This window comes from Chlorocebus sabaeus, chromosome 14 (assembly GCF_047675955.1).
Source record: "Chlorocebus sabaeus isolate Y175 chromosome 14, mChlSab1.0.hap1, whole genome shotgun sequence".
In the NCBI taxonomy this organism is placed as follows: Eukaryota; Metazoa; Chordata; class Mammalia; order Primates; family Cercopithecidae; genus Chlorocebus; species Chlorocebus sabaeus.
The window spans coordinates 73,909,883-73,935,670 of record NC_132917.1 but is presented as its reverse complement, the minus strand read 5'-3'; the positions used below and the strand labels follow the sequence as shown (position 1 = coordinate 73,935,670).

The following is a 25,788-nucleotide window of genomic DNA, read 5'->3' as shown; positions in this document are numbered from 1 at the left end:
GCAGTTAAGCTCTGCTACTTCTTTCCTTTAGCGCTTTAAAAATCCCTTGCTCTCCAAACTACTGTTTCCAAAAGAGGCTGGTGGAAGGACCAAGAGGGGGTGGTGGGGTATCATCTCTTTCCACGCACACCATCGTCACCTGGGTGAGAAGGCAAAGCAGTACCCATGAAGCCGGGGCGTGGGAAACATTGGCCCTGCTAAAAACCAGACCCAAAACCAAAAACCAAAAAACCCCCAAATCCATGCAACGCCTTTAGTCAAGATTTCTGATGGTCAGATGATGAGATTTCTTGAGCTAGCACCAGTTATTTTGTGAGAACCTGCTGCGAAGCGATTTTTATTTTAAAAATCTCGTAGCACAGAACTTTACAAGCACTTCCCTTGCACGCAACAGGCAGGGAAAACAAAACAGAGCAGAAAAAGGAACCAAATGTTTGCACTGCACATGGATGGTGTCCGTGGACAGGGCACACTGGGGAGATGACTAAGACGCCATCGGTTTCCGTTGCTATAATATGACTCTTCGAACTTGGTCATGCTGTTAGGTTCTTTAGTTGCAATGGCTTTATTTTTCTTCTCATGATAAAAATGTCTGTTAATCATCTTTAGGACTTAAAAAATGATAGTGCCAGTAAAAAATAAAAATTTGATTTTTCTCTTTAAGAAACCTTCAGCAGCAAGGGGGGGATAAAGAGCTGTGCATAGTTACTTTTTAAATATATGTCTAAAGCATGCTAATTTTAATGACTGAGATTTGAGGTAGGTTAGACATGTAGTGTACAAATCAGCATGGGCTTGAGCACGGCAACTGCACCGCCTAACTCTGGAAACGCCATTCTGAGGGGAGTGGGGACATCCAATGGAGACTGCCTCTTGACTCACCTCTCAGCAGCCTATTTCCTACTGTAGAAACTGATGAACCAAGGCTGTTTGGGCTGGGGGACAGACGTCGCATGCTTTTAGCTTGTATTGGTTTCTCCTTTCATCTAATGGCTTTCCTACCAAAGGGTGATGAGGGGAAGAGTTTATTTAACATACATCAGGAAGATTCACACATGCCAAGTATCAGAATCACCTGGGTTACACTCGGGACCTTCCAAACCAACAGCCAACCTGGGGCTTCCACGGGTCATACAGACGGTCACATTCTCCAAATGTTTCGTAAAATATTGTATTTCTTGCTTAAGATCATTTAAAATGAAGTTTTCAAGGCACCCCCGCATCTACCTAAGCACGGAGTCAAATGAGACCTGCATAAAAGTACTGATGCGATAAGCAAAATAGCATTTAAAGGACCCAATTTTTCCTCAAAACTAGAAAATTAGCATGCTCATTAAAGACTCTGCTTCCTTTAGCTTGTCAAACTGAAGGTCAGAGGTTTTCCTATAAATCTGAGTTCTGAATAATTCTAAGTCCTGATAAGCTCTTGGGTATTTATTTCAAAAGCAATAATATTTCATTTTTTGTCCTGTAAAATAAATGCAACTTTACAGAATATGGTAAAAGTGGAGGATAGACAAAGCACGTTAAATATTCAGCTACTATTTACAATTTCTCCCACAATTACATGTTAAAACATACTTTTTTTTTCAAGTTGCTGTTTAAATCTAGGCAAAAGTGCTTAAAAAATCTTTCACTATTTACAGTTAAAACCAGACCACATAAATGCTCAGGACATCTTACAACGACCCTCCGCCAGTGCCTCCAAACAGATACAGTAAACACCCAGCAGGCCGGTTCTCAGCTCTTACTCAAGGCACCCGGAAGCTCAGGAACTTGCCTATAGCGGTCATCTGATTGTTAAACATGATTCATGAAGACCCATATCTGAATACAACTGCTCAGTAAACACCTGTTCATCTCAGGGCTTGGTGGTCATCCACCGTGTGGCCACATTCCCCTCTGTGTGTCCTGATGAAGCCCCCCATTCACCACACACACATCCACACGGGTAGCATGAGATCATTTCTGCTAACATCACAAGAAAAACCAACACTCCAACAAAGTTTGACGTGGTGACCGTGAGTGTTGCTCCCATCAGGCCCAACCTCTCTCAACAACGTCACAAAAATTAAGCACCACATTCTCATTTCAAAGAACCGAATGAATGCACCAGAATTTCAGAACAGGTCTGTTAAGGTGGATGAAGAGGGGAAGAAAGGAAAAAAGAAAATGATCAAATGGAGAAATGGCACCAATTAGGGAGGAAAATCATAGCAACCTGTTGAAAATGTTTGACTCTTGCACTTTAAAATTGTTAAGTGTAGGCCCCCGAACCCGATGATAGCATGGAAGAAGCAGGCTCAGGTGTGAGGCATGCACCATTGTCCAATGTGGAAATTCAGGGATCAGGATAGATGCATTAACTGTTGTTACACTGGTCTGCTGAGCTCCTGTAGGATGTGACCTGCCCAAGAGTCAAGAAAGTCCCAGCACAACACTACAGCACCAGGCTCCGCACAGCACCATGCACAGAGCACCACTGGCTTTTCACAGCTTGGGTTCAACTTCCTGTTTTTAAAGATACAGTAGCCCTTTTTCGATATCAGCATAGACTTTGGGGGCATTTTTTAAAAAAAACCTGCCACTAAGACAAATTCCTTCAGCTCAGCATGCATTGGCTTGGCAACGTGGTGGGCGCAGCCCCTAAGAACCTCGCACTCCAGCTCCAGCGTGAGGTGCTGCCTAGTGAACCATAACATCGTGTGACTCCATAAATAACGGACAGAGGATTCAGTGTGGAGACTAGCAAGCTTGAAGCCATCTACTTCCAACCTGGTTTCTGGGGAAAGCTATGCCAGCATCTCGCAGGGCTGGCCTGGGGTCCATCTGCCCCTCGACTCCAAGCTGGGGACTGGAAAAGGGACCCCAGATGGTTTTCTGCAGACTCTCCCATCCTATCAGAGAGGACAGAGGCTGTCCTGAGGCTCCCTTCCCCAAAGGGAAAGGGTGTGTGTCGGGAGGGATGAACTGGGTGGCTACCGTCCTCGATTGGCTCTCGAGGGGCAGATGGTGAGGACCTTGCCAGTGCCCGAGGGGCTTGGCTCGCCGGACCCAGCGAGACTGGGTGGGGGAGCACTACTGGCCTTTCCTGCCCATCCTTTACCATTACTATTGTCGCTTTTAAAAAATCCAATAAATACACATTTTAAATGGAATTTAAAACTACTCCTTTGTGAAAGGACACTATAAACTTTCTTTCCATTATTGTGATATACAAGGATAGAGTTTTAAAAACAAAGAGAAAATAAAAGCCCCCCAAACAAGGGGGGGGGAACAACTTGGAGATATAAATATTAAGATCACGGAAAAATCACCCGACAGCCGTAGTTTCTTCTTCAAAGTGCTGGGGAAGTGGGGGTAAGGGAGGGGCGGGTCAGTTCTGAGGTTTGGACCATAAATACATATATATGATATGCGCATCTATATATGTATATAGAGATAAAAAGACTTCTGCACCCCCAACCCGCCCCCAGGTATGAGGGCAAAAGCACCACAGAGACAGCTCGGGCCGGGCCCGACGCTGAGGTACGCTGGCTCCCTGGCACCTAGATCCAGCGGCTGTAGGGGCCAGTGACCTTCGTGTAGGCATAGGAGGACACGGTGACCGCCGAGTCTGTGGGCACAGCCAGTGCCTGCCGGGTGGGGACAACCCCCTTCTTCTCCTTCTGCTGGGGCTCAGCAACCATGGCGCCCCCCCACTTGCGCTTCTTCCCGTAGAGCTTGGCCTCCTGCTGGCCCAGGCCCAGCCGGGCGGCCTCCTCCTGCCGTGCCCGTGCCCTCTCCGCCAGCTGCTTCATCTTGGCTTCCCAGAGGGCCAGCCCGTGGTTGGGCTGGTTGAGGTTCTTGTGCTGGTAGAAGACCAGCGAGATGCGGGTGGGGTGGCAGCGGTTGGGCTTCTTAAGCGGTGTAGTGGCATGCAGCTCCCGCCGGGCACACTCGATGAGGATGGAGCCATGGGCTGGGGCCACGGCCACACCGCCGATGTTCTCGTCCAGGAAGTTGTGTTCACTGTCCGACCACAGCTCCTCCTCTTCTTCCTCCGCACCACCACCACCCTTCTCCTCCTTCACTGCTCCCTTGCTGGGGGGCTCCTCGGCCGGCCCCTCCTCCAGGCTGAAAGGGTCCCACAGCTTCTCCTCCGACTTCAGGGCCCCAAACAGCTTCTCGCTGGATCCCAGGGGCAGACCAAAGGACTGCCAGGCCTTGTCCAGCTGGCTGGCCCCTGCGGCTGGAATCCTGCCCTCCTCTCCTTTCATGGGGTTCCACAGCTTGTCTTGGAACCCAGGACCACCTTTCAGGGCCGAGTTGAAATCCCCTGCCCCCAGCCCCCACGGCTTCTCAGTCAGGCCAGGCCCAGTCAAGGTGGAGGTGCTGTTCCCAAACTTGCAGGGGCTCCACGGTTTGCCTCGCAGCCGTCCTCCAGAGTGGGAAGCCGCCTGCTGCCCCTCGCCGGGGAACAGCCCCCACTGCCCATCTGTGAAGTGGGAAGGGGCCAGGCAGCTGGCCCCAAAGGAACTGAGCTTGTCGGGGATGATGGCAGGACTCTCCCCAGACGAGAACACACCCCAGCTTCCACCCACACTGTTAGTCCTCTTGGGGGACATGCTTGGGCCTCCTGAGTACTGTCCCCAAAGGTGACTGGGTCCTCCATTCTGAGACACCTCAGGCAGAGGTGTCTTGCCCATCTTGCCAGCGTCTCTGGGCACAGGCTCGGCCTGGGTCAGCGGGTCTACTGGCTCTTGCTTGATGGATCTGTTGTAGCAGTTGGAGCTCTGGGCAAAGGGGGAGGGGTCCCTGGACACTGAGTGGATTGGGGGGGCCTTGGGAAGTAGATACTCCTTGGGGCCTGGGTACGCAGGCTGCTGGTGGTGAGGAGTGGGGTGGTGGGCGTCTGTGGGAACAGCCTGGCTGGGCAGCTCGGCAAACTCAGCACCACCGTAGGCCGGGCTCAGGCTGTTGTGCAGAGCATGGAGGTCTGGCTTCTTCTCAAAACTGCCACTGCTGCCACTGTGCCCCCAGGCACCAGGACCCAGGAACTGAGAGGGGAAGACAGGGTTGCTGGATGGAAAGCCATAGTAGCCAAAAGACGGGAGAGCGTACTTGGAGTGGAAGCCATTGACGGAGGTCAGGCTGGGCTGTGCATAGTAGGAGTGGTAGGAGTACACGCTGTTCATGCTGTAAGGGTCAGAGGGCCGGCAGTTGCCCAGCACCGAGTAGCTCTCCACCACTGCGTTGCTGCTGTACTTGAAGGAGCTGAAGTGGTTCTGCGGCTCCACCTTGAGGGAGGGCTTCAGGCCTTGCTGGGACAATCCACCCTTCAGAGACAGGCCTGGGGAAACAGAAAGCAAGATGGCAGAGGGGCAGACAACACCACACCCTGGAGAGGCCCTGGTAGGGAACTGGGGATGGACCCTCCCTTTTTCCCAGGGATGTTTCCTCTTTTGGGACAGGCAGGTGAGGTGCTAAGGCATGTCCAGCCCAGACCAGGACGTGCTTCCTGGGCCTCGCTCAGCACAGGCCCAGCCCCATCCCCACTGGGGGTGGGAGGAGGCAATCCCTGGTGAGAAGCAGCTCATGCAGGGTCCACAGTACCCCACCGACTCCTCTCCTCACCCTAGAGAACTCTAGAATTTGCACTAAACCACCACCACCCACTCTCTGCCCAGCCCGGTCAGGATCACTGCAGGGACCAGGGCGAAGAGAATGAGAACTCAGATGCCTGCCAGCAACTGCCTCTGCCCATAAGCCCTGCTGCCCTGGCACACACCCACGTGCCCTGAAGTCTGCTACTCACCTATCTCAGAGGGGAGCAAACTAGAGCACAGAGTGGGGCCTCTGATTCTTCAGGGGATGCAAACTAAAGGAGAAACCCAGTGCTCCCCTTCTACCAAGCTCAGTTCCATGCAGATAACCAGTCCTGCTGTACTTGTGTCCCCATGGCCTCCTATCAGGCTGGCTGTCCTGTGGCTGCTGCAGATACCTTTCTGACTGACAAATAAGCAGAGCCCCCAGTTCCAGTGTGATGCAGGAGGGTGCGTGGAAGAGCGAGGGCCCCCATGAGGACAGCACCAATGTGACTCCCAGCAGGCACCCTCCCCCCGCCACACCTGGGTCCGACGTAACGCCCGCCAGCTCCAGGGCCTCCTGCTTGATCTTCTCCGGAGTGCTCAGCTTCTCCTTCTGAATCTTCTTCTTCTCGGCCGCTGCCTTTCTGGCTTCCAGCTGCCGCTGGCGGCAGGACTTGGCAGGCTCGGGCAGGCGTCGGACCTCGCGGGGGAAGGCGGTGAGCACCTGGATGGCTCCGCTGCCAACCTTTGCATTCTGGTTCTCCTCGCTCCCAAACTCATCCGTGCTGGCCATCTTGTACAGGGGGAGAACGTGCAACTGCTCATCCTCGGGAATCTTGCCCACGCAGCGATTGTCTTCCTTGGTCAGGGTGCAGACCTGCCCCAAGCAGTAGGGGAGAGAGGACATGGGGTTGGGGGACCAAGTGCTGGGAGAGAGGGGTCTGAGCACCCAAAACACGTGACCTCGTCTTTCCCCACACAATCCCAATACCAGCCACTACTACTTGTGAGAGTTTCTGGAAAGCACACTGATCTTGGTTCACGGGGCAACAGTATTACCAGCATTTACAGTCCACTCATCAACTTTCAATGCACATTATCTCCTATGATCCTAAGAAGGCTGAGAGGAGATGAGATACCTGACAGGGGGCCTGGCCAGGACCCGGAGGCTTGCTCTGCCCTCTGGCATAGCACTGACGCCACAGCACCACGTTGCCCAGTGAAGCTCAGACCGGCCACCATTATCTTCCTGGTTCTAAACACTCAGTCTCCTTTTGCTCTTAAAATACATTTCCTTTTGGGAGGCCAAGGCGGGCGGATCACCTGAGGTCAGGAGTTCGAACCAGCCTGACCAATATGGTGAAACCCTGTCTCTACCAAAAATACAAAAATTAGCTGGGCATGGTGGCGGGCGCCTGTAATCCCAGCTACTCAGGAGGCTGAGAAAGGAGAATTGCTTGAACCCGGGAGGTGGAGGCTGCAGTGAGCTGAGATCACGCCACTACACTCCAACCTGGGCAACAAGAGCAAGAGCAAAACTCTGTCTCAAAAAAAAAGAAAAAGTTTCCTTTTATTACAAACTCTATGTGCTGATTGTAGGAAATTTAGGCAAGCAAAAAGGAAATAAAATCTCCCATCCCAGAAGTAATCACTTTAAATACCACGGTCATCTAATTGTGGACATACACAAGTACACAATTACTTTTTGGTAATTAAAGGGGATACTATGCCTATGGTCATACAATAGCTTCATTTTTTTCTTAACATAGCATAAATATGTTCCTGTGCATTAAATATTCTCCCCTAATATGATTAAAGAGTTGTGTGATATTATTCTACTGTATCAATGTGTTAATCTCATTATCAAATATTTTAACTTGTTTCCGATTTTTTATACCATAAACAATACCTTTTGAAATACCCTTTTAGCTAAATTTTGTAAGATTCTTAATTGCTTAGAATGAATGTCAAGTAGAACTGCCACATATTGCCAGACTACCCTCAAAAATGATTCGGTTTTTCACTCATACCAGCAGAATGTGTTTCAACTTTCCTATATTTTTCCCACTAATTTCTTTAAAAACTTTTTGCTCACTGTTAAAATCGATCTCATTGTTGGTGTACATTTCTCACAAGATTTGCCTTTTTATTCAAGTTTACTCTCTACTCTTGTGCTGACTGTATTTTCTTATTTTCTATATTCTTGATGCTCTGGCATTTGAGGTCTTGATCCCAGAGAGGCTGCCCCTCCCAGGGCTACTTAACTCCCAGAGATAGCAAATGGCTCCCTGCAAGTGTGCCTTTGCTATATGAACCAGCAAATCCAGAGCTCACACCCCCAGCCATCTCCTTTATCAAACTTACACACCAAGCCAGTATTTCCCTGGCCTTATAGAGAGAGGGCCATGAGGAACCACCCTATAGCTCAGAGCCTGCAAAGTATTCAAACTGTCCAATCCTAAACTTCCCCAGTGTAGCTACCCTGCATCACCCATTCTTTCCTGCAAAATCCTACTAAAGACTCTGGGCCATGCTCCCACCCTTCCTCTTCTGTCTCCTGACTGGCCCAGTGCTCCCCCGAGTGGCCCTGGAGCATGACCTGCCTTCTGTTTCTAGGATCTGAGTATAAACTTCTTTCCTGAAAATTATCCAGGTTTGCATGTCTTATCATATCTGATTAAAATAAATCCTTGGCCCATTTTAACACAATTCTCTCACTGTCTTCCTTCTTTTGTGAGTTTTATGACTTTTGCCCACTACTATATATGACTAGTCATTTTTTAAATCATGAAGTCATCTTTGTATATTAAGGTTATCATTTCTTTATCACTTGTTGCAAATATTGTAGCAGTTGGAGCTCTGTGAATTATTAGCCACTGTTAGTGTTTAGATGACCACCCAGACATCTGAATGTATGTATGTGTGTATGTGTGCATGTACGGCTATATAAAACTACAAATGGGATCACATTACATATACATGCTATTCTGTGATCTGCTTTTCTTTTTCTTCTTATTCTTTTTTCTTTTTGAGATAAGGTCTTACTCTATTGCCCAGGCTGCAGTGCAGTGGTTTGATCATGGCTCACTGCAGTCTCAACCTCCTGGGCTCAAGTGATCCTCCCATCTCAGCCTCCCCAGTAGCTGGGACTACAGGCATGCACAACCACGCCCAGCAAATTTTTGGAACTTTTTATAGAGAAGAGGTTTTGCCTATATTCCTCAGGCTGGTCTCAAACTCCTGGGCTCAAGTGAGCCTCCCACTTCAGCCTCCCAAAGTGCTGGCATTACAGGTGTGAGCCACCGTGCCCAGTCTGACCTGCTTTTCTTTTTTTTTTTTTTTTTTTGAGACAGAGTTTTGCTCTTGTTTTGCTCTTGTTGCACAGGCTGGAGTTCAATGGCACGATTTTGGCTCACTGCAACATCTGCCTCCCGGGTTCAAGTGATTCTCCTGTCTCAGCCTCCCAAGTAGCTGGGATTACAGGAGCCTGCCACCATGCCCAGCTAATTTTTTGTATTTCTAGTAGAGATGGGATTTCACTATGTTGACCAGGCTGGTCACAAACTCCTGACCTCAGGTGATCCACCCACCTCGGCCTCCCAAAGTGCTGGGATTACAGGTGTGAGCCACTGGACCCGGCCTGACCTGCTTATCTTAACTCAAGGATAACTCAAGGTATCCAGTTTGCATTGGCCTTGCAATTGTTATTATGGTACTTTATTACACTGAACAGAAACTTTATATTTTTATGGCACTAACTTTATTAACCCTTTAACTTAGAGGCATTCTAAGTGAGTTTGGTGTCATGCCCTACCCAGCTTGTTTCTTCCCAGACTAATGTGGGTCTTCGACTTCCTCTGCTCTGACCAGCCTCCTGTATACTTTCTGTTGGATTGGCCAGACCTGCTTCCTACCAGTTTGTCAGACTAATGCTATAAACAACAGACCAAAGGAAAAATCCAAAGGATGAGATGTGGCAGAAGCTGTATTTCCTACAAGAGATACTTTGAAAATATCAAAAGGTAAGGGTAGCCTGATTAAAAAAATAAGTAAAGTACACAAATAGGATAGTCACAAAGATGAATTTCAAATGTGTAAGAAAAAATACGAAAAGAATGTTCAACCTCTCTAGTAATAAAATAAACACAAATTAAAATAAGATCGTATGTTTCCCACTCAGGCAGCAGGCAAGGATGAAAGAGACTGACAAAATCCAGTGTTGCCAAGTAAGCAGGAGAATTAGCGCCCCAAGCCTGTAAAAGTAAACATCAATGCAATCTCAAGGAGGTTACTGCGCCACTGCACAAACATGTGAGAAGAATGGCCTCTCCCTGTGGTTTACAGAAGGGAAACGTCTGAAAGCACTTACTGTCCATTGATAGGGGACTGGTTAAATAAATGATGGCAGAGCCATACATACAGCCTCAGAAAATGAAGTCCGTTGACACAGAAAGCTTAAGAAAAGCAGGTCACAGAACAGCAAGTATATATAATGTGACCCAGTTTGGGTAAAACTTCATAAAGTCATACATGCACACATACACATTAGGGTGTCTGAATGGATGGTCATCAAACTGCTAACTGGTTATCTCTGAGATTTCAGGCAACCTTTTTAACATTATTTAAATTTTAAAAAGAATTGTTTAGGAAAAAACAATACTTTTCATTTTGGAAGAAAATACTCCTTTTCTCCACCCCAAACTCTAGAAGCTCTGGGATCCAGATCACCTCATAGTGCTCTTGCTCTCGCCCACTTTCCAGGGTCCCCCAGCTCCTTCGCCTCTCTAACACTGTGGGCATGCCCTTTCTGTGTGTGTTTCACCTAGAGATCCTCACAACAGCGTGCCAGCAGGAGCTGTCCCTTCTTGCTTCTCAGTCTTGGATGCAGGGATAGAAAGCAAGTGGAGAAATGAAATCCCAAGGTGGGTCTATCCATCCCCAGCGGGAATGAGCTACACCCGGAATCTGGGAGCCCTCTTTCCAGGGGAATGTGCTGGTGCCTTTGCCTCATCCTCAGCCCCTGGAAGCCCTGTCTGCCCAGAACCTGACTAAAAGGCAGAGCAGACAGCCAGCATCATCCCTTCAAGGAAGCCCCTACCCAAGTCCAAACCTCCTCTCTTCTCCATCTGCACTCACTCCCCTGGTGATGGCGTCAGCCTCACAGCTCTAACTATAAACCATGTGCTCTCCAGACCCTCCTTGCCCCCTGCCTACTCCACATCTCCACCTGCACATCTAGCAGGCATCTTGAAACAGGACTCTTGTTTTCTTACTCCTAAATTCAGCCTTCCCCTGTTACTCTACATCTCGGTCCATGTTACCAACACTCACCTCGATGCTCAAGCAAAAAGCCTTGGAGTGCTCCTTAAGTCCCGCTCACGTAACAATCCAGCCCGTCTGCAAATCCTCTTGGCAGTCCCTTCCACATCATCCAAAATCTGTCCCATTAACACCTCCCCCGACTCCTGCCCAAGCTGTGTCCCCTCCGGACTGGATGGCGGCCCCAGCCTCCTCCTTTGCCTCCTTCCTCTTATTTCCTCCTGTTCACCTCATTCTGCCCCCACCATCACACACCTCATTCTCTAACTGCAGCAGCAGGAGTGTATCTAACTTTACAATGCAGTCTTACTGCTGCCCAGCTGAGACACCCTCAACAGCTTCCATCACAACCCCACAACCCTGCCCTGGCCCTCAAGGTTCCCTGTGAGCTGGTCCCTGCCGGCCTCTCCAATCCCACTCTCCCTGCCCCTTGCAGTAAGTTACTCCCTTCCTGTTGTTCTCTGAACATACACCCAGTCTGCTCCCTGCTCGGAGCCTGCACGCATGCTGGTCCCTCTGCTTGGAGCACTCTATCCCCAGAAAGTGGCTCCCTCACTCTCTTGCGCCGTTCACATCTCAACTTAAATGTCCCCTCCTCAGAGCAGCCTCTCATCTAAGATAGCATCTCCTGTTGCTTTATCCCTCACCCTACTTCATTTTTCCCTCTTGGTCTTCATTGCTACAGTACATTCCCACACACACTTGGGCAGAAACTTTGTCCATTTCATCCCGCAGCATGTAGAGCAGTGCCTGGGCACAGCTGGTACTCAATACACATTTGTCCAAAGAATGAATCAAGTGTTTGTTTGCATTTAAATCCAAGTGTCCACAGAGACCAGGGCCCACGCTTTAGATAACTGGGCACTCCAGGTGCTTGAGGGGCTACATCCTGCAGCATCCCCCTAAGACACAGACACAAAGCTAGCCTTGTCTGTTCAAGGGTTTTCTGGTGATGGTTTTCTCTGGGAGGCGGGTGAGGGCAGGCCATCTTGCAGGGAACCTTTCAGAGTTCTAAGAGTCCTGTCTCCAGGTCCCTCCCTACCCTCAGCCCACCTTTCTGAACAGACCACGGTGGACTCCCTCCCACAGTTGCCCCACAGGTGGCGCTATGACAGGGCACAAGTTTCCTTACCACGGTGCACCCATTGTAGAGGTTATGCTGGTCCTTGTGGGCGTGGGCACAGAAGTCCATGCAGGCCGTGACTCCTGCGAAGGGCCGTCCTTCCTTCAGCCCCAGACGGCAGTCAATCGCTATTTCCTCGTTGGTCACCTATGTAGATGGCCAAGGAGAGGTGCTCACATGACCTGAGGTGAGTGGCCCTAATTCTGCACCTGGGGAGGCTGGGTCTTGGAAGGAGGGATTTTTTTTTTTTTTTTTGAGACCGAGTCTCACTCTGTCGCCCAGGCTGGAGTGCACTGGCCGGATCTCAGCTCACTGCAAGCTCCACCACCCAGGTTTACGCCATTCTCCTGCCTCAGCCTCCCGAGTAGCTGGGACTACAGGCGCCTGCCACCGCGCCCGGCTAGTTTTTTGTACTTTTTAGTAGAGACGGGGTTTCACCATGTTAGCCAGAATGGTCTCGATCTCCTGACCTAGTGATCCGCCCGTCTCGGCCTCCCAAAGTGCTGGGATTACAGGCTTGAGCCACCGCGCCCGGCCGGAAGGAGGGATGTTAAGGATGATAGTCACCTTGCCCTACGACTGCAGGAGGGAGGTTTTCTGGCTGAGAGGCCCCAGCTACAAAAAAGTTACTTTCAGGCTCCTGTAGGAATTACTTCCTTCTTTGTTATCCCAAGGTCCCTTGCCTTATCTAGGAGATACAGGGGTGACAGGGGAAAGAAACTCGGGCCTCACCAGTGGATACCAGACCAGAGGAGGTGGATGGGTTACCAGGGGAAGGGGGAAGATCAGGATAGAAGAGGGACAGTGTGGGATGCAGGTAGCCTGGTATAAAAAAGGGGTTTTTATCAAAGAACTACATCATATTGCTTTACTTCTGGACTGGGCTCTTCCCATAAGAGAGCAAGAGAGCCCACTCTCCTACTTCCCAACTTCAGAGCCTGAGCAGAGATGTGGACGGTGACATGTGGGCAACAAAAGGCCCGGCCGGGGCCCATTACCTGGTTCTGATAGGCCTGAGGGGCCAGTCGCTTGTACAGGGGAGCGACTTCGGTGGCCAGGTCCTGGAAACTCTTCCGGAGCACTTCTTCCTGCAGAGAGAGGAGCAATCACACATCCAGAGCAGCCCCGCCTGGCAGACCCTGCACCCCGGAAATGGACTGGCATTCCTGAAGCATCGTGGGCGAGGCTGGGAGGGAGGTGTCATCCGGTGTCTTTCCGGTCTTTCCTTCAGGAAGGTGTGGTGCTGTGTCCACTTCACAGCTGGGGATACTGAGGCTCCCAGGAAAAGCTGTGGAAGCCACGGCCTGAAGGTCTAGTCATCCTGACGGCTAAACTACTGCTCCTTCAGGATCCCGCCCAGTTCAGCCCAGAACACATCAAACAGTTTCTTGCTTTCGCGTGCTGAACACCCTAAGTCAGAGGTGAAGCATAGTGGGAATGAAAAAGCCAAGAGCAACAACTGTGGATCCTTCCTCCCAGGCTACAGACAGGAAGAGAGAGGCAGGCAGGATCCATGCTAGAAAGTCCATAGCCAGTGCAGGCCAGCCCAGCCCAGAGCCTGTCAGGAGCCAGGGATACAGACTTCAAAGCTCCAGCTGCTAGACTTGTACTACATTGTGTTATTCACAAACCACACGTAGCTACAGAAATACAGATGAATTCTAATTTTTTTTTTCTTTGAGACAGAACCTTACTGTGTCACCCAGGCTGGAGTGCAGTGGCACGATCTTGGCTCACTGCAACCTCCATCTCCTGGGTTCAAGCAATTCTCCTGCCTTAGCCTCCCAAGTAGCTGGGATTAAAGGTGCCCACAACAATACCTGGCTAATTTCTTTTATATTTTTAGTAGAGACGGGGTTTTGCCACGTTGGCCAGGCTGGTCTCAAACTCCTGACCTCAGGTGATCTACCCGCCTTGGCCTCCGAAAGTGCTAGGATTACAGGTGTGAGCCACCATGCTCGGCCTGAATTCTAATAAAAATTAAAGAAATTCAGTCCCTTAGTTACACTAGTCCCATTTTAAATACTCAGCAGCTACACGTGGCTCCTGTATGGACAGCAGAAAATGTTTCCACCACCACAGAAAGCACTGCGGGACAGCACTGCTCTACGTGAAGCTGCAGCCCCTGGTGACATGTGGCAGAGAGTTCCAGGTATCCACAGCCTCTGTCTGGCCCTCTGAAAACAAGCAGGGCTTGAAGGGCTCCTAGAACACCATGAGCACAGGCACAAAGGGTTTATGAAGCAGCAAGCAGGAAGACAGGAAAGAGAAAAAGAACCAAGCACACAGAATGAGAAATGGAAGGTGGAGACCCACAGCTCAGTTGTATATCCAGTGGGGTGGCCAGGGCTGCCAGCCACTCTTGATCAGGCCAGCCTGGGCCAGTGAGGCTGGGCTACCTCCCTGCCTGCTGTCCAGATACTGCCACCAGCACAGCAGGCGGTGAGGCTAGTGAGCTCTAGGGACACATAGGCCTGGGTTTCAATCCTGCCTTCACCATGAACTAGCCACATGGCCTTGAGGAAGCTATCTGCCTCATCTGTAAGGTGAGGGGTAACAGCACCTAGATCACTGGGGTGGGGGGATCATGAAATCATCTGAGAAACCTGTGAGGGGCTTAGCACATCGTAAGAGCACAGGAAGTGGCGGTTGGTAGAATAGGGAAAGAATTTGAGAGAAATTAAGCCAACGTCTTTCCATTCCTGGTAGTTCTTAGGTCCTGGTGGCCCCAGGGCTCCATTCATTGAAGCAACCACATCTGCTGCTTGTGGGGGAGGGTGAATCTTATCATAAATAAAAATCTAATAACAAATTAGACTATCTGAAGGTCTGTTAGACTATTTTGAAGTCTAAAAGCCAGGTCTGGGGTAAATAAAGAGCTCTGAATTTGAAAATGCTTCTTTTTTCTTATGAGGACCCAAGCTTGGCAGCCAGAGCACAGAAGGTGACAGGGGCTTTGGTGTACAGAGGGTGACCCTGCGCCATGGGAAGTGGGAAGTCCTTCTGGTACTAGGAGCTTGCAGAGATTTGGAAGGTTGCGACTTGAGTCCAGATATTTGGATATTTGTCTATATTCTAGCAAAGGAAGCTAGCACTCCACCCACTCAGGAGCCCAGGCAGGAGGGAGGTGAAATGGCAGACAGCCTGGACAGGCTTGTATCTTCCTTGCATTTGGAGCTGAGTGGAGACCATCGCTTGGGAGGGCTTTTGCCATGCAGGCATCAGAGGACGAACAACAGTGGGGAAGCGGCCTGAGCAGATGTTCCGGCTCCCATAGCCTGAGGGTGCCTTCCCCTGTTGTCTTGGGGCTGGGGGAGGCCCTGCAGGGCAGGGGTCTGGGTAAAGAGCCTGCAGAGAGGAGGTGCTGTGCCTAGCGGTCGTGCTGTGCCTAGCGGTCTTACTGTGCGGACACTAGTCCACAGCCCAGGGACCAGGCCAGGCTCCCAGCATGGAGACTGCAAGGGCCCGGACAACTGCCCTGAGACGTCTGTCTGGCAGCCAGGCAGGGTGGGAGATGCCTCGGGAAGTACAGCAAAGACCCAGAGGGTGGCCCACATGCCGGAGATGACCTTTTCTGCTAAACCTCACACCCAGAAACGTGTCCTGGGAAGATGGGGGGGAGAAATGACTTCTGAGAGGGCCAAATTCTGACAAGGAATTTGAATATGTATCTTCGATATCTGGAATATTTACCTAAAAGAGATGGTTTAAACTGGAAGAGCCTGGGGGCACCCGTAACTGCTAAGTCTAATTTTTCACATTTGGTGCCCTCCACACACCCCTTATTTCACAGCAAGATAAGGTGAGCTTTTAAAAAAACGAAAACAAGTTCCACTTCCTGCGCATCTGAGTCATGGCGTGCCAGTCCTACCTCCCGTTGGACTATGAAGGGCGCCAGGTGAGAAAGGGTGGGAGGCAGCGTCCCTGCCCAGCTCTGCTCACCTCTTTGGGATTGTCCCCTGCGAGGCGGAACTTGCGAGGTGTCTTGCTCCGAGCATATTTGCAGCCGTTGAAGTACATGCTCCAGGAACAACCAAAGGAGAAGGAGGCACCGCAGGTGTTGGGGTCTTTGCCTTGGCAAGCGCAGGTCCGGCTGCAACACACAGCACAGGTCAGGGATACAGATGCAGTATCGCTTCGTTCTGGAGTATTCCTCCTCCCTCAAGAGGTGGCTCTGCTGAGCCCTGGCACCCACCAGCCTCCCAGTGACTGAGACCCATCCTTCCCTGCCCCCAACCCTTTTCTCAAGTTTCCTTGAATAGAAAGCCAGATCTAAGCAGCCTCTTCTGCCCCCACCACTGAGAGCCTGTAGGTTTAACACAGTCTGTTGCTGGGAGCAGCACATGGATTTACTGAAATAAGGGGGAAGAATCTGGTAAAAACCTATTAAGGTTTATACTTTCCCTTAACTCTAATATCTTAACCAGCTCCAACACAGACTACATGAACAGGGAGATGATGTGAGCCCCAGGGTTTGAACGTGCCTATTTCCTATAGCCCAGATGCCAACAGACCTTTCAACAAAATATACTGAGATGAAAATTAATGCTTAATACAATCTGGAAACAACTCAAGTGCCCCAAATTGGGGAATGGATAAGCAAACTGTGATAGATCCACACAGTGGATTACGACTCAGTGATAAAAAGGGACGAGCTACTGACACACACGTCAACACAGATGAACACTGAAAACACTATGTTCAATGGAAGAAGCCAGACTCAGAAAGCGACACCCTGTATGATCCCATTTATGTGACATTCTCACAGAGGCAAACCTACAGGAACAGGAAACAAGACTGGTGGCTGCCCAGGGCTAGGAGAGCGCTTGCTTATAAAGGGCACAGGGCACTTGGGAAGATGGAACTGTTCCATATCCTTTTTTTTTTTTTGAGACAGAATCCTGTTCTGTTGCTCAGGCTGGAGTGCAATGGCACGATCTTGGCTCACTGCAACCTCTGCCTCCCGGGTGAAAGTGATTCTCATGCCTCAGCCCCTGTATTTTTAGTAAAGACGGGGTTTTGCCACGATGGCCAGATTGGTCTCGAATTCCTGGCCTCAGGCGATCTACCCGCCTTGGCCTCCCGAAGTGCTGGGACTCCAGGCATGAGCCACCATGCCCGGCCCTGTTGTATATCTTGATTGTGGTAGTGGCAGCTATGTGACTGTAAACATTTGTCAAAACTATATACCTAAGAGGATGAATCTTCTTGTAAATAAATATATCTTCATTTTTAAAAATGGGAAAAACTCTAACAAGGGCAGGGTTTTTTTGTTTTTGTTTTTTTTGAGACACAGTCTCACTGTTGCCCAGGCTGGAGGGCAGTGGTGCAATCTTGGCTCGCTGCAACCTCTGTCCCCCGAGTTCAAGAGATTCTTCTGTCTCAGCCTCCTGAGTCTGAGTAGCTGGGACTACAGGCGTGCGCCACCACGCCCGACTAATTTTTTTATTTTTAGTAGAGATGGGGTTTCACCATATTGGCCAGCCTGGTCTCAAACTCCTGACCTTGTGATCCACCCACCTCGGCCTCCCAAAGTGCTGGGATTATAGGCATGGGTCATCACCCCTGGCCAAGGGCAGGTTTTATAAATATCTTCGATACCTTCTATTTGTGGGGCACATGTACTTCAGAATCGCTAACATCATTAGTGCCAGTATATCGACCTGGGGTTTAACAGTGAAGTCAAATTAGCAGACCCTCCAGAGCCAGAGCTAGAACCCAGCTCAAGCAAGATCTGTGGATATGCCTTCCTCAACCACAGTCCTAACTGTGCAAGACAAACAGTGCCGCAGAGAGGGCCCCTAGGAGCCTTCCCCCGGGTTGCCCGCAGTCTCCTGTATTTGCTGCCCAGGACCCTATAGGTGGGCCCTGGCCCTGCAACCCCCTGCTACGTACTCATCGTTGAGGCCGCATCTCCGGCTGGTGGGGTTCCCATACTTCCGGAGGGTGTCAGTGAGTTCCTGGTAGAGGGTGTCTCCGAGGCTACGGGGAATGCCCTCCCAGGCCAGGATGAGAATGACGATCACAGCGTTCTGGCAGTGGTGGCCTGCCCGGTGCCGCACCAGGCAGAGCAGCTTCTCCTCCAGCGTGTGCCTGCGGATCACCTGCAGGGATGCAGGTTGTGAGGGGCAGGAGCCAGGTACCCATGCGCCTCTGCATGGTGCCACCCCTCCCTCTGTCACACAGACCCAGGGCGCAGGTCTTAAGGGCAGGGTTCTAGGGACGTCATGCCCTGATGACAGCAATCTCACAAGCTAAGAGACCATTATTAGGGAACAAACAGGGAACATTACTGGGGAACAAATGTTTTGTTAGGGAACAAAAACATAAAAGTTATTTATTTAGAGTGACATAAAAGATAATTACCACAAAATCTAAGGTGCTGATGACTTACATAGGCTTAGGAATAAAAGTACACAGATAAAAACCGTAAGTCAAAATACAGTCAGATTGTTATGTTATCCTAAAACATTTGCAGAGAAAATGCCGCATACCTGTGTGTTTTTAGTTAACATGCAAGGGGCTTGGCACTGTGGAAAACAGTCTGGCAATGCCTCCAAAAGCTAAACATAGGATCACCATATGATCCAGCAATTCCAGGCCTAGGAATACACTCAAGGGACCGAGAGCAGGACTCAGGCAGATCCCTGAATACCCACGTTCACTGCAGCACTATTCACAACAGTCAAAAAGTGGAAGCACCCCCAGCGTCCATCGGTTGATGAACAGGTAAGTACGACACGGTATAGACAGACAACCAAGTATTACTTAGCCTTAATAAGAACAAAATTATTAAGAGAAACAAAATTCTGATCCATGTTACAACATGGATGAACCCCAAAAACATGCTAAATGAAATAAGCCAGACACAAAAGGACACATAGTGTATGATTTCACTGATATGGGCACCCAGAACAGTTCCATTCAGAGAGACAAAAAGTAGATTAGAGTTTACCAGGGCCTGGGAGAAGGGAGAATGGGGAACTATCGTTGACGGGTGCAGAGTTTCAGTATGGGATGTTGAAAAAGTTCTGGAAATAGACTATGTTGATGCTTGTACAACAACGTGAATGTACTTAATGCCACCAACCTGTACACTGAAAAATGGTTAACATGTTAGATTTTATTTCTACACACACACAGTTTTTTTTGTTTTGTTTTGTTTTAAAAAAAGTCAGGGTCTTACTCTGTTGCCCAGGCTGGAGTGCAGTGGCATGATCATAGCTCACTGCAGCTTCGAACTCCTGGGCTTAAGTGATCCTCCCACTTCAGCCTTGTTGAGTACCTAGGATACAGACACATGCCACCATGCCCAGCTAACTTTTTAAAAATTTTTAAGAGACAGGGGGTCTCACTATGTTGCCCAGGCTGGTCTTGAACTGCTGGGGCTCATGTGATCCTCCTGCCTCAGCCTTCCAAAGTGCTGGGATTACAGACATGAGCCACTGCACCCAGCCTGTTTATACACTGTTACCACAATTTAAAAATGTACTACACCAAAAACCATTGAATTGTATGCTTCAAATGTGTGAACTGTATGGTATGAGCATTATATCTCAATAAAGCTACCTTTTTTTTTTTTTTTTTTTTTTTTTTTTTTTTTTTTTTAAAGCGAGAGTCCTGGGCATCTACTGCTCTGCTGCTCAGGATCCAGGTCTGAGGTCTGGGTTCTCATTCACTCCCAAACACTGTCCTGGTTTAAAAAAAGATGTCAGGGCCAAGAGGCCTGGGAGCTGGGGAAGGAGGTGGCTGAAAATTGCCAGAGAATGCCAGATAATTCCGTGGCCAGAGAAGATGCGGGGGCCTGTGGGCAGGGGAAGGATGAGGGTTGACTGGGAAGGGCTCCCAGTGTCAGGCTCAGGGGCAAGGCCTTGAGGCAGGGGCTCCACGCAGGACAGTGAGCAGGGGTCTTACATAAAGAGTTTCATGCTTTAGAAAGGGGGCGGGGCAGAAAAATCGGGAGAAGGGCAAGAAGGGGAGACCAGCTGGAACACCACTGACATAATGCAAGCAAAATGAATAAAGTCCTAACTATGGTGGGGGGTAATGAAACAGGAGAAAGAATGGATTCCTGAGGCTGAGGGACAAGGAAAAACCCTGAGTGACTTCCACACCTTGTGGCTCAGGAGACTGTGTGGGTATGGGTGTGGTTTACTGGCGAGTTAACTGGGAGCACCCTGAGGTTGAGGTACTTTAGAGCAGGAGTCTCTGACCCCCGGGGTGCGGACCTGTACTGACTGGGTCTGTGGCCTGTTACGTTGTTAACTGGGCTGTACAGCAGGAGGTGAGCAGCAGGCGAGCACAGCAGGAGGTGAGCAGCAGGCGAGCATGCGTTACTTGAGCTCCACCTCCTGTCAGAGCAGCAGCAGCATTAGATTGTCATAGGAGCACGAACCCTGTTGCGAACTGCGAATGTGAGAGACCTAGGTTGTGCACTCCTTATGAGAATCTAATGCCTGAATGGTCTTCCATGAAACCAGTCCCCGGTGCCAAAAAGGTTGGGGACCACTGCCTTAGAGCACCTGAGTGGTCTCTAAGGATACCCCCTCCAAGTGGGTCTGGAGGTCAGGAGATGCTGGGTTGCAGACAGACCTGGTCACAAGTGGGTCCGTGCTGGGAGACCCTGAAAGGGGTAGCCAGGCAGGTAATACATATGAGGAAGGTGGGCCGGATGCAGGACTAGTGGGTGGTGCGGACGGCGGCAAAGTGAAAAGCACCTGCCCGTGAACAGGGGGAAGCCAGGCCTTATTGCCATCAACTACCATGCTGGGGAATTCCAGCCCAGTGAGGCTAATTCTTCCAATTTTGCAAGAAAAAAATGGAAATCCAGATTTTACATAAAATCCCTCTCCAAAACCGTGAGTGCTCCATTTTTTTTTAACTGTGGTAAAATATATAATTTATCATTGTATCATTTCAAAGTACACAGTTTAGTGGCATTAGGTACATTCATACTGCTATGCAACCATCACAACCACCCATCTCTAAAATTTTTTCATCTTGCAAAACAAACTGCTCATTAAGGAACTCTCCATTCTCCTCTCCTGAAACCACTGTTCTACTTTCTGCCTCTGTTTCTCTTTTTTCTTTCTTTTTTTTTTTTTTGAGACCGAGTCTTGCTCTGTAGCCTAGGCTGGAGTGCAGTGGCGCCATCTCAGCTCACTGAAACCTCTGCCTCCTGGGCTCAAGCGATTCTCCCCACTGTCTCCAGAGTAGCTGGGACTATAGGCGCGCACCACCATGCCTGGCTAATTTTTTGTATTTTTAGTAGAGATAGGGTCTCACCATGCTGGCCAGGTTGGTCTTGAACTCCTGACCTCAGGTGATCTGCCCGCTTGGTCTCCCTAAGTGCTGGGATTACAGGCGTGAGCCACTGTGCCCAGCCTACTTTCTGCCTCTGAATTTAACTGTTCTAGGTACCTCATGTAAGTGGAATCATACAGTAATTATCCTTTTATGACTTGCTTATTTCACTTAATGTAATGTCCTACCCATGCTGTAGCATGTGCCAGAATTTCCTTCAGACTCTGAAAGGATACTCTGCATGCTGAACAAAACACATTTCTGGCCATGAATTCCTGCTCTGAGGCCCAGCAAGAATGGTGCTTCCCCACTAAAGCATCAATTATATCATTCTTTTGAAATGTGTATTTTGGGTATCAGTAACACCTGAACACAGTATTAAATCAGATACTGTGTAGAACTCCCTGTGTGACTGCCTGGATTCCTGCAGATTAGGCTGAGTACATCACGGGCATTGACACACATTTGTGGACACTGATAAGGCCGTGGTCTCTGCGACTAGGGTTTGCGAGGCACTAAGGTCAACTTCCGCTCCTGGCCAGGAGGAACACAGCCAATCACACTCATGGGAGAGGGTTCAGAGCGCACAAGTCACCCAACCAGTCATGGTTGTGACTGAGGCCATGCTATTTTGGCTTCCCAAATGGCAAACACGCAATGTCATTGGACACAAGCAGACAGCTATCTGTGGCCCATCCTCACAGGCCCGTGGGTCCACTAAAAAAACTAAGAAAACTGCGCAGAGGAGTTCCCTACCCACACACCTATGAAGGAGCCTGGCAGGGTAACACACACAAAAATGTCCAAGTCAAAGGCTGACAGAGGCACAAAAACATCCATACCTGAGTAGAGCAACAGAGACGGCTCCAACTCAGCCACAGACTCCTCAACAGCTCATCCAGCTTCTGGGCAGAATTCCCTGAGCACCAGACCAAGAGTAACACAACCCCCAGCAGAACCCCAACCCTGTCTTCCCACAGCTCCCACCATGGTGCTTGGTTCTAACACCTGTGGCTTCCTAAGTCTGTTTCACTGTGTCCCTAATGAGCCTACAAATACCTGCCTTCTGACCTCTGTGACCTTTACACACCGGTACAGGCAGCATCTCTGGAGTTCTTTCCCAGAGCCCATCTTACTGTACCAGGTGTTGCCTTTGGCATGCCTCTGTTGTTCTGAGCCTTCAGAGTGCAACCAGGGCACGCCTGGAATCTCCCACATTTTGTACAGGCCACCTTAAAATCACAGATGACCAGAGGGCTCTCTGGGCTGACCCACTGCTTCCTAGGTCATCCTATCAACACACATTTGCTGGGTACCCATGATGTGCCTTCACTGTGGCCCCGAATCCTGGCCAGTCAAGTGTAGAACATGTGAGGCACACTGCTTTAAGCTGAAGGTATGGTTGGGGGCTAGGGAGAGGCTGAAAGAGGCACAAATCCTGGTTGGAAAACAAAAGCCAGGCTCTGGACACGGGACCAGGCAGGGTGGGGACATGCACAGGAGGCACTGGATGCCTGTACTCACGTATGGCCACAGAACTGGCTCTGGGCTCCTGACACTACACTGCCACCAAGAATAATCCGTCCTTCTAAGGATCTGTGGGTCACTTTCCCCACAGGGCAGGAAGAAGGAGCACCCAACCCCTCTCCAACTTCCAAAGGAGGTGGAACTCTCTAAACCAAGCCCTCTTATCAAAAGACAGGGTATTTGGCAGCTCTGTAGCCAAAAGAAAACCCCAGAACTCCACCACACTAAAGGAGATGGCTAGGAAAAAAAAAAAAAAAAAGCCCTCAGCACTGCCATTTTCTTGCCACTACAATAGTTCTGTGATTGACCACCCATTTGCTCCTCCCATAAAAAAAAAAGATATTTCCTCTCCTTTTCTCTTCATTCATCAGACATGGGAAGTCCCACCCTCTGCAAACACTATCACAGCACCTTCTATACTCACCCACCAGGGCTCGGTGACACCCATGAGCTATTCCCTACTTGAATGTAACTTCCAGTTCACTGCACCCCACGCGCCCTGATCTGGACATCCGTCCACAGACCCCAGAGCAATGGCATACTGAGGACCAAGTTCCTGCCTCTCCATCCTCCTGCCTTCCTCTCCTAGCCCCAGGAACTGGCCCTGCTCTCTAGGCAAACATGCTCTTCCCAGCCCTCAGCGCAGCCACATGAGCCCTGGGCAGGGCTTACTGCTTTACCACTGTATCCGGGGTCTAGAAATGCATCTTCTTTAATGCCACCCACAGGACCAGCTATTCTTTAAGGGGCCAACTGTCTTGAAGCTGGAAAAGTCTCCAACTCTACCTATGCTCCAAGATCTTCATTTTTATGTCCAAGACTTTGGAATTCCTCAATGACTGCATGAATTAGCAGGAGAAAGTGGCAGCTGTCACTCTAGGGCTGACATCTTTTTTCTGATGGGTTCTCTGGGGAGGTTACACCCCACCATGATGAGCCACATCAGACTTCTCACTGCAATGACCACCTCTCACGACGGTGGGGGCAGCCTGCTTCTTCATACTTATGAATACATGAAGTGATTCCAGATTCTTTGGTTGTACATAATTCTGCAATGCTGACTAAAAATTGCTAAAAATAGTAAACTTGGTAGTTCAAAAGTTCAGACGCCTTTTATTTTCATCAAACACAAAGACACAAAGGCACAGAGTGTATACCAGGTAAAAACAGGCACATATGTCCTATGTATGCTATAGCATATGTCAGAATTTCCTACAACATGCATGGATGGACGTACACTGACAGGGGTTATCTTATCCACCTCCCTCACAGCCAGCCATGGGTCTGTCCACCCAGCCCCTCTGCCTTTGCCCACACAATTCTCCTCACTGGGAATGCTTCCTCCCTCTCCTCAGCCTGACTAATAACGGACCAGTCAGTATTCATGGCCCCCGGCACGCCCACCTCGGGAAACCTAGCCTGAGCATTCCTCCTCCTCTGAACTGCAGCATCAAGTCTGCCTCTCAATGACCCCAGTCTCCACGACTTTATTTCATGTGTCTCTAGAGCACAAACAGGCTGAACACAAGGACCGAGCCCTCGTCTTCCACCCATACCCACTGCCCAGCACAGCACGAGGCTGAGCTTGCAGGCACCCGAGGAACCTGGCTGCTCCTCCTCAGCACTTGTTCTGCAGAGGCAGATGCTCTGCTATTTAAAGATCTCCCTGTGGACTGGGAGGGCAAGGTCAGAAGGACTCTGTTTGGTGACTTAGGGTCTGAGTCACTGATGTTCTCCCTGCGGAGATATCTAGGCTGCCTGGTAGGAAACTGCTTAGAAGCAGGGCAGAGGCAAGACTGGCCCACAGTGCTGCCCGGAGCCCTGGCCTCTCCCCTCAGGTTGGATCTCAGCATGCCCGCCTTCAGGTTTGTCTCTGGCTTCCAAGCAGCAGACAAAAGCACTGGCAGCTCCAGGGCATATGGAAGGGGACGAGGAGTCTGACAGTCCACAGTGGGGTCCACCATCGGGTCATGACAGCATCTCCAGCTTCCTCTTTCCTACCCCTCCGGCCCTGAGCCACAGGGACAGGATGAGCCGAGTGTGAAGACTAACACAGTTCCAAGGCCGGCCCAAGACCCGGGGACTGGCATTTAAACAAGATGAGGACAAATGGCTGAGGCTGGGGGAAATGACCCTAACCCTGAGCCAGATTCCAGCTCTAAGGCTCCCCTGGACAGCCAGCATGCTGTCTCCTACACACCCACCTGGCCCCCGCCCCTGCCCGCTCAGCTACACGCAGCAAGGGGAACCAGGCACAGCCGTGGCTCATGAGTGGGCTCGACACTCACCCACTTTGCAATGGGGCAGCCGCGGGAGCTCTTTCCCTCCTTCCCCGTGTAGATGACCTTCTCGATCCGGATGGCTTTCCCCTTCTCTCCATACCTGAAGAGGGAGACAGAAGCCACCATTAGCACAGCAGAACCCCAAAGGAGAACAACTTTTGGTCAGAAGGCAGCCTCAGTGTGCTTTTGTTTGAGTTTCTGGTTGCTGTTGGGGCAACAGAAAAGAAAGACAAAGGTTTAAATGTTATTTGGTACCTAAAGGCTCTGGAGACACAGTGGCCACTTCCAGGCTTCCAGGTTCACCTGCCCCTTCTCTGCTCCTGCCCATCGGGCCCCCTCTGATCCAGGGCAGAAGGAGAGTCGAGCAGAATGTCCCTGATTGTTACCTCCTAACTCCAGAAGGGAACTGAAACTAAAGGCTAAACACGGGCATTTGTATCTAGCCGTTAGCTGAGTCACCCTGAGAGTTAGCTATTTATAAATATAACAAATACAATAAATGGGGGAATCCTTATTATTCTCTTTGAATAATCCCCAGCTGACATTTGACCATGATGATGACAAACAGCTGAGGCTGGGGAGAAGTGGCTCGACTAAGCCCAAACACCAGCTCTGAGGTTCTCCTGGACAGTAAACACATCTGGTTCCTGTACATGCCACCTGC

The 25,788-nt window shown here is 50.0% G+C and overlaps 1 protein-coding gene across 3 annotated transcripts in view; it reads right to left on the bottom strand.

Annotated features, from left to right (window-relative positions):
- Positions 1 to 277: 277 nt before the first annotated feature.
- Positions 278 to 25,788, bottom strand: part of TET3 (tet methylcytosine dioxygenase 3) — a 122,712-nt gene continuing 97,201 nt past the window's right edge. For all 3 annotated transcript variants that reach the window (XM_038007127.2, XM_073023086.1, XM_007970194.3), the window contains 7 exons: positions 25,131 to 25,224; positions 17,908 to 18,116; positions 15,955 to 16,105; positions 13,011 to 13,100; positions 12,022 to 12,159; positions 6,111 to 6,447; positions 278 to 5,332 (listed from right to left, as the gene is read on the bottom strand). In XM_038007127.2, coding sequence (XP_037863055.1) covers positions 3,549 to 5,332; positions 6,111 to 6,447; positions 12,022 to 12,159; positions 13,011 to 13,100; positions 15,955 to 16,105; positions 17,908 to 18,116; positions 25,131 to 25,224 — 2,803 coding nt within the window. In that variant the 3' untranslated portion in view covers positions 278 to 3,548. The remainder of the gene's footprint in view (positions 5,333 to 6,110; positions 6,448 to 12,021; positions 12,160 to 13,010; positions 13,101 to 15,954; positions 16,106 to 17,907; positions 18,117 to 25,130; positions 25,225 to 25,788) is intronic.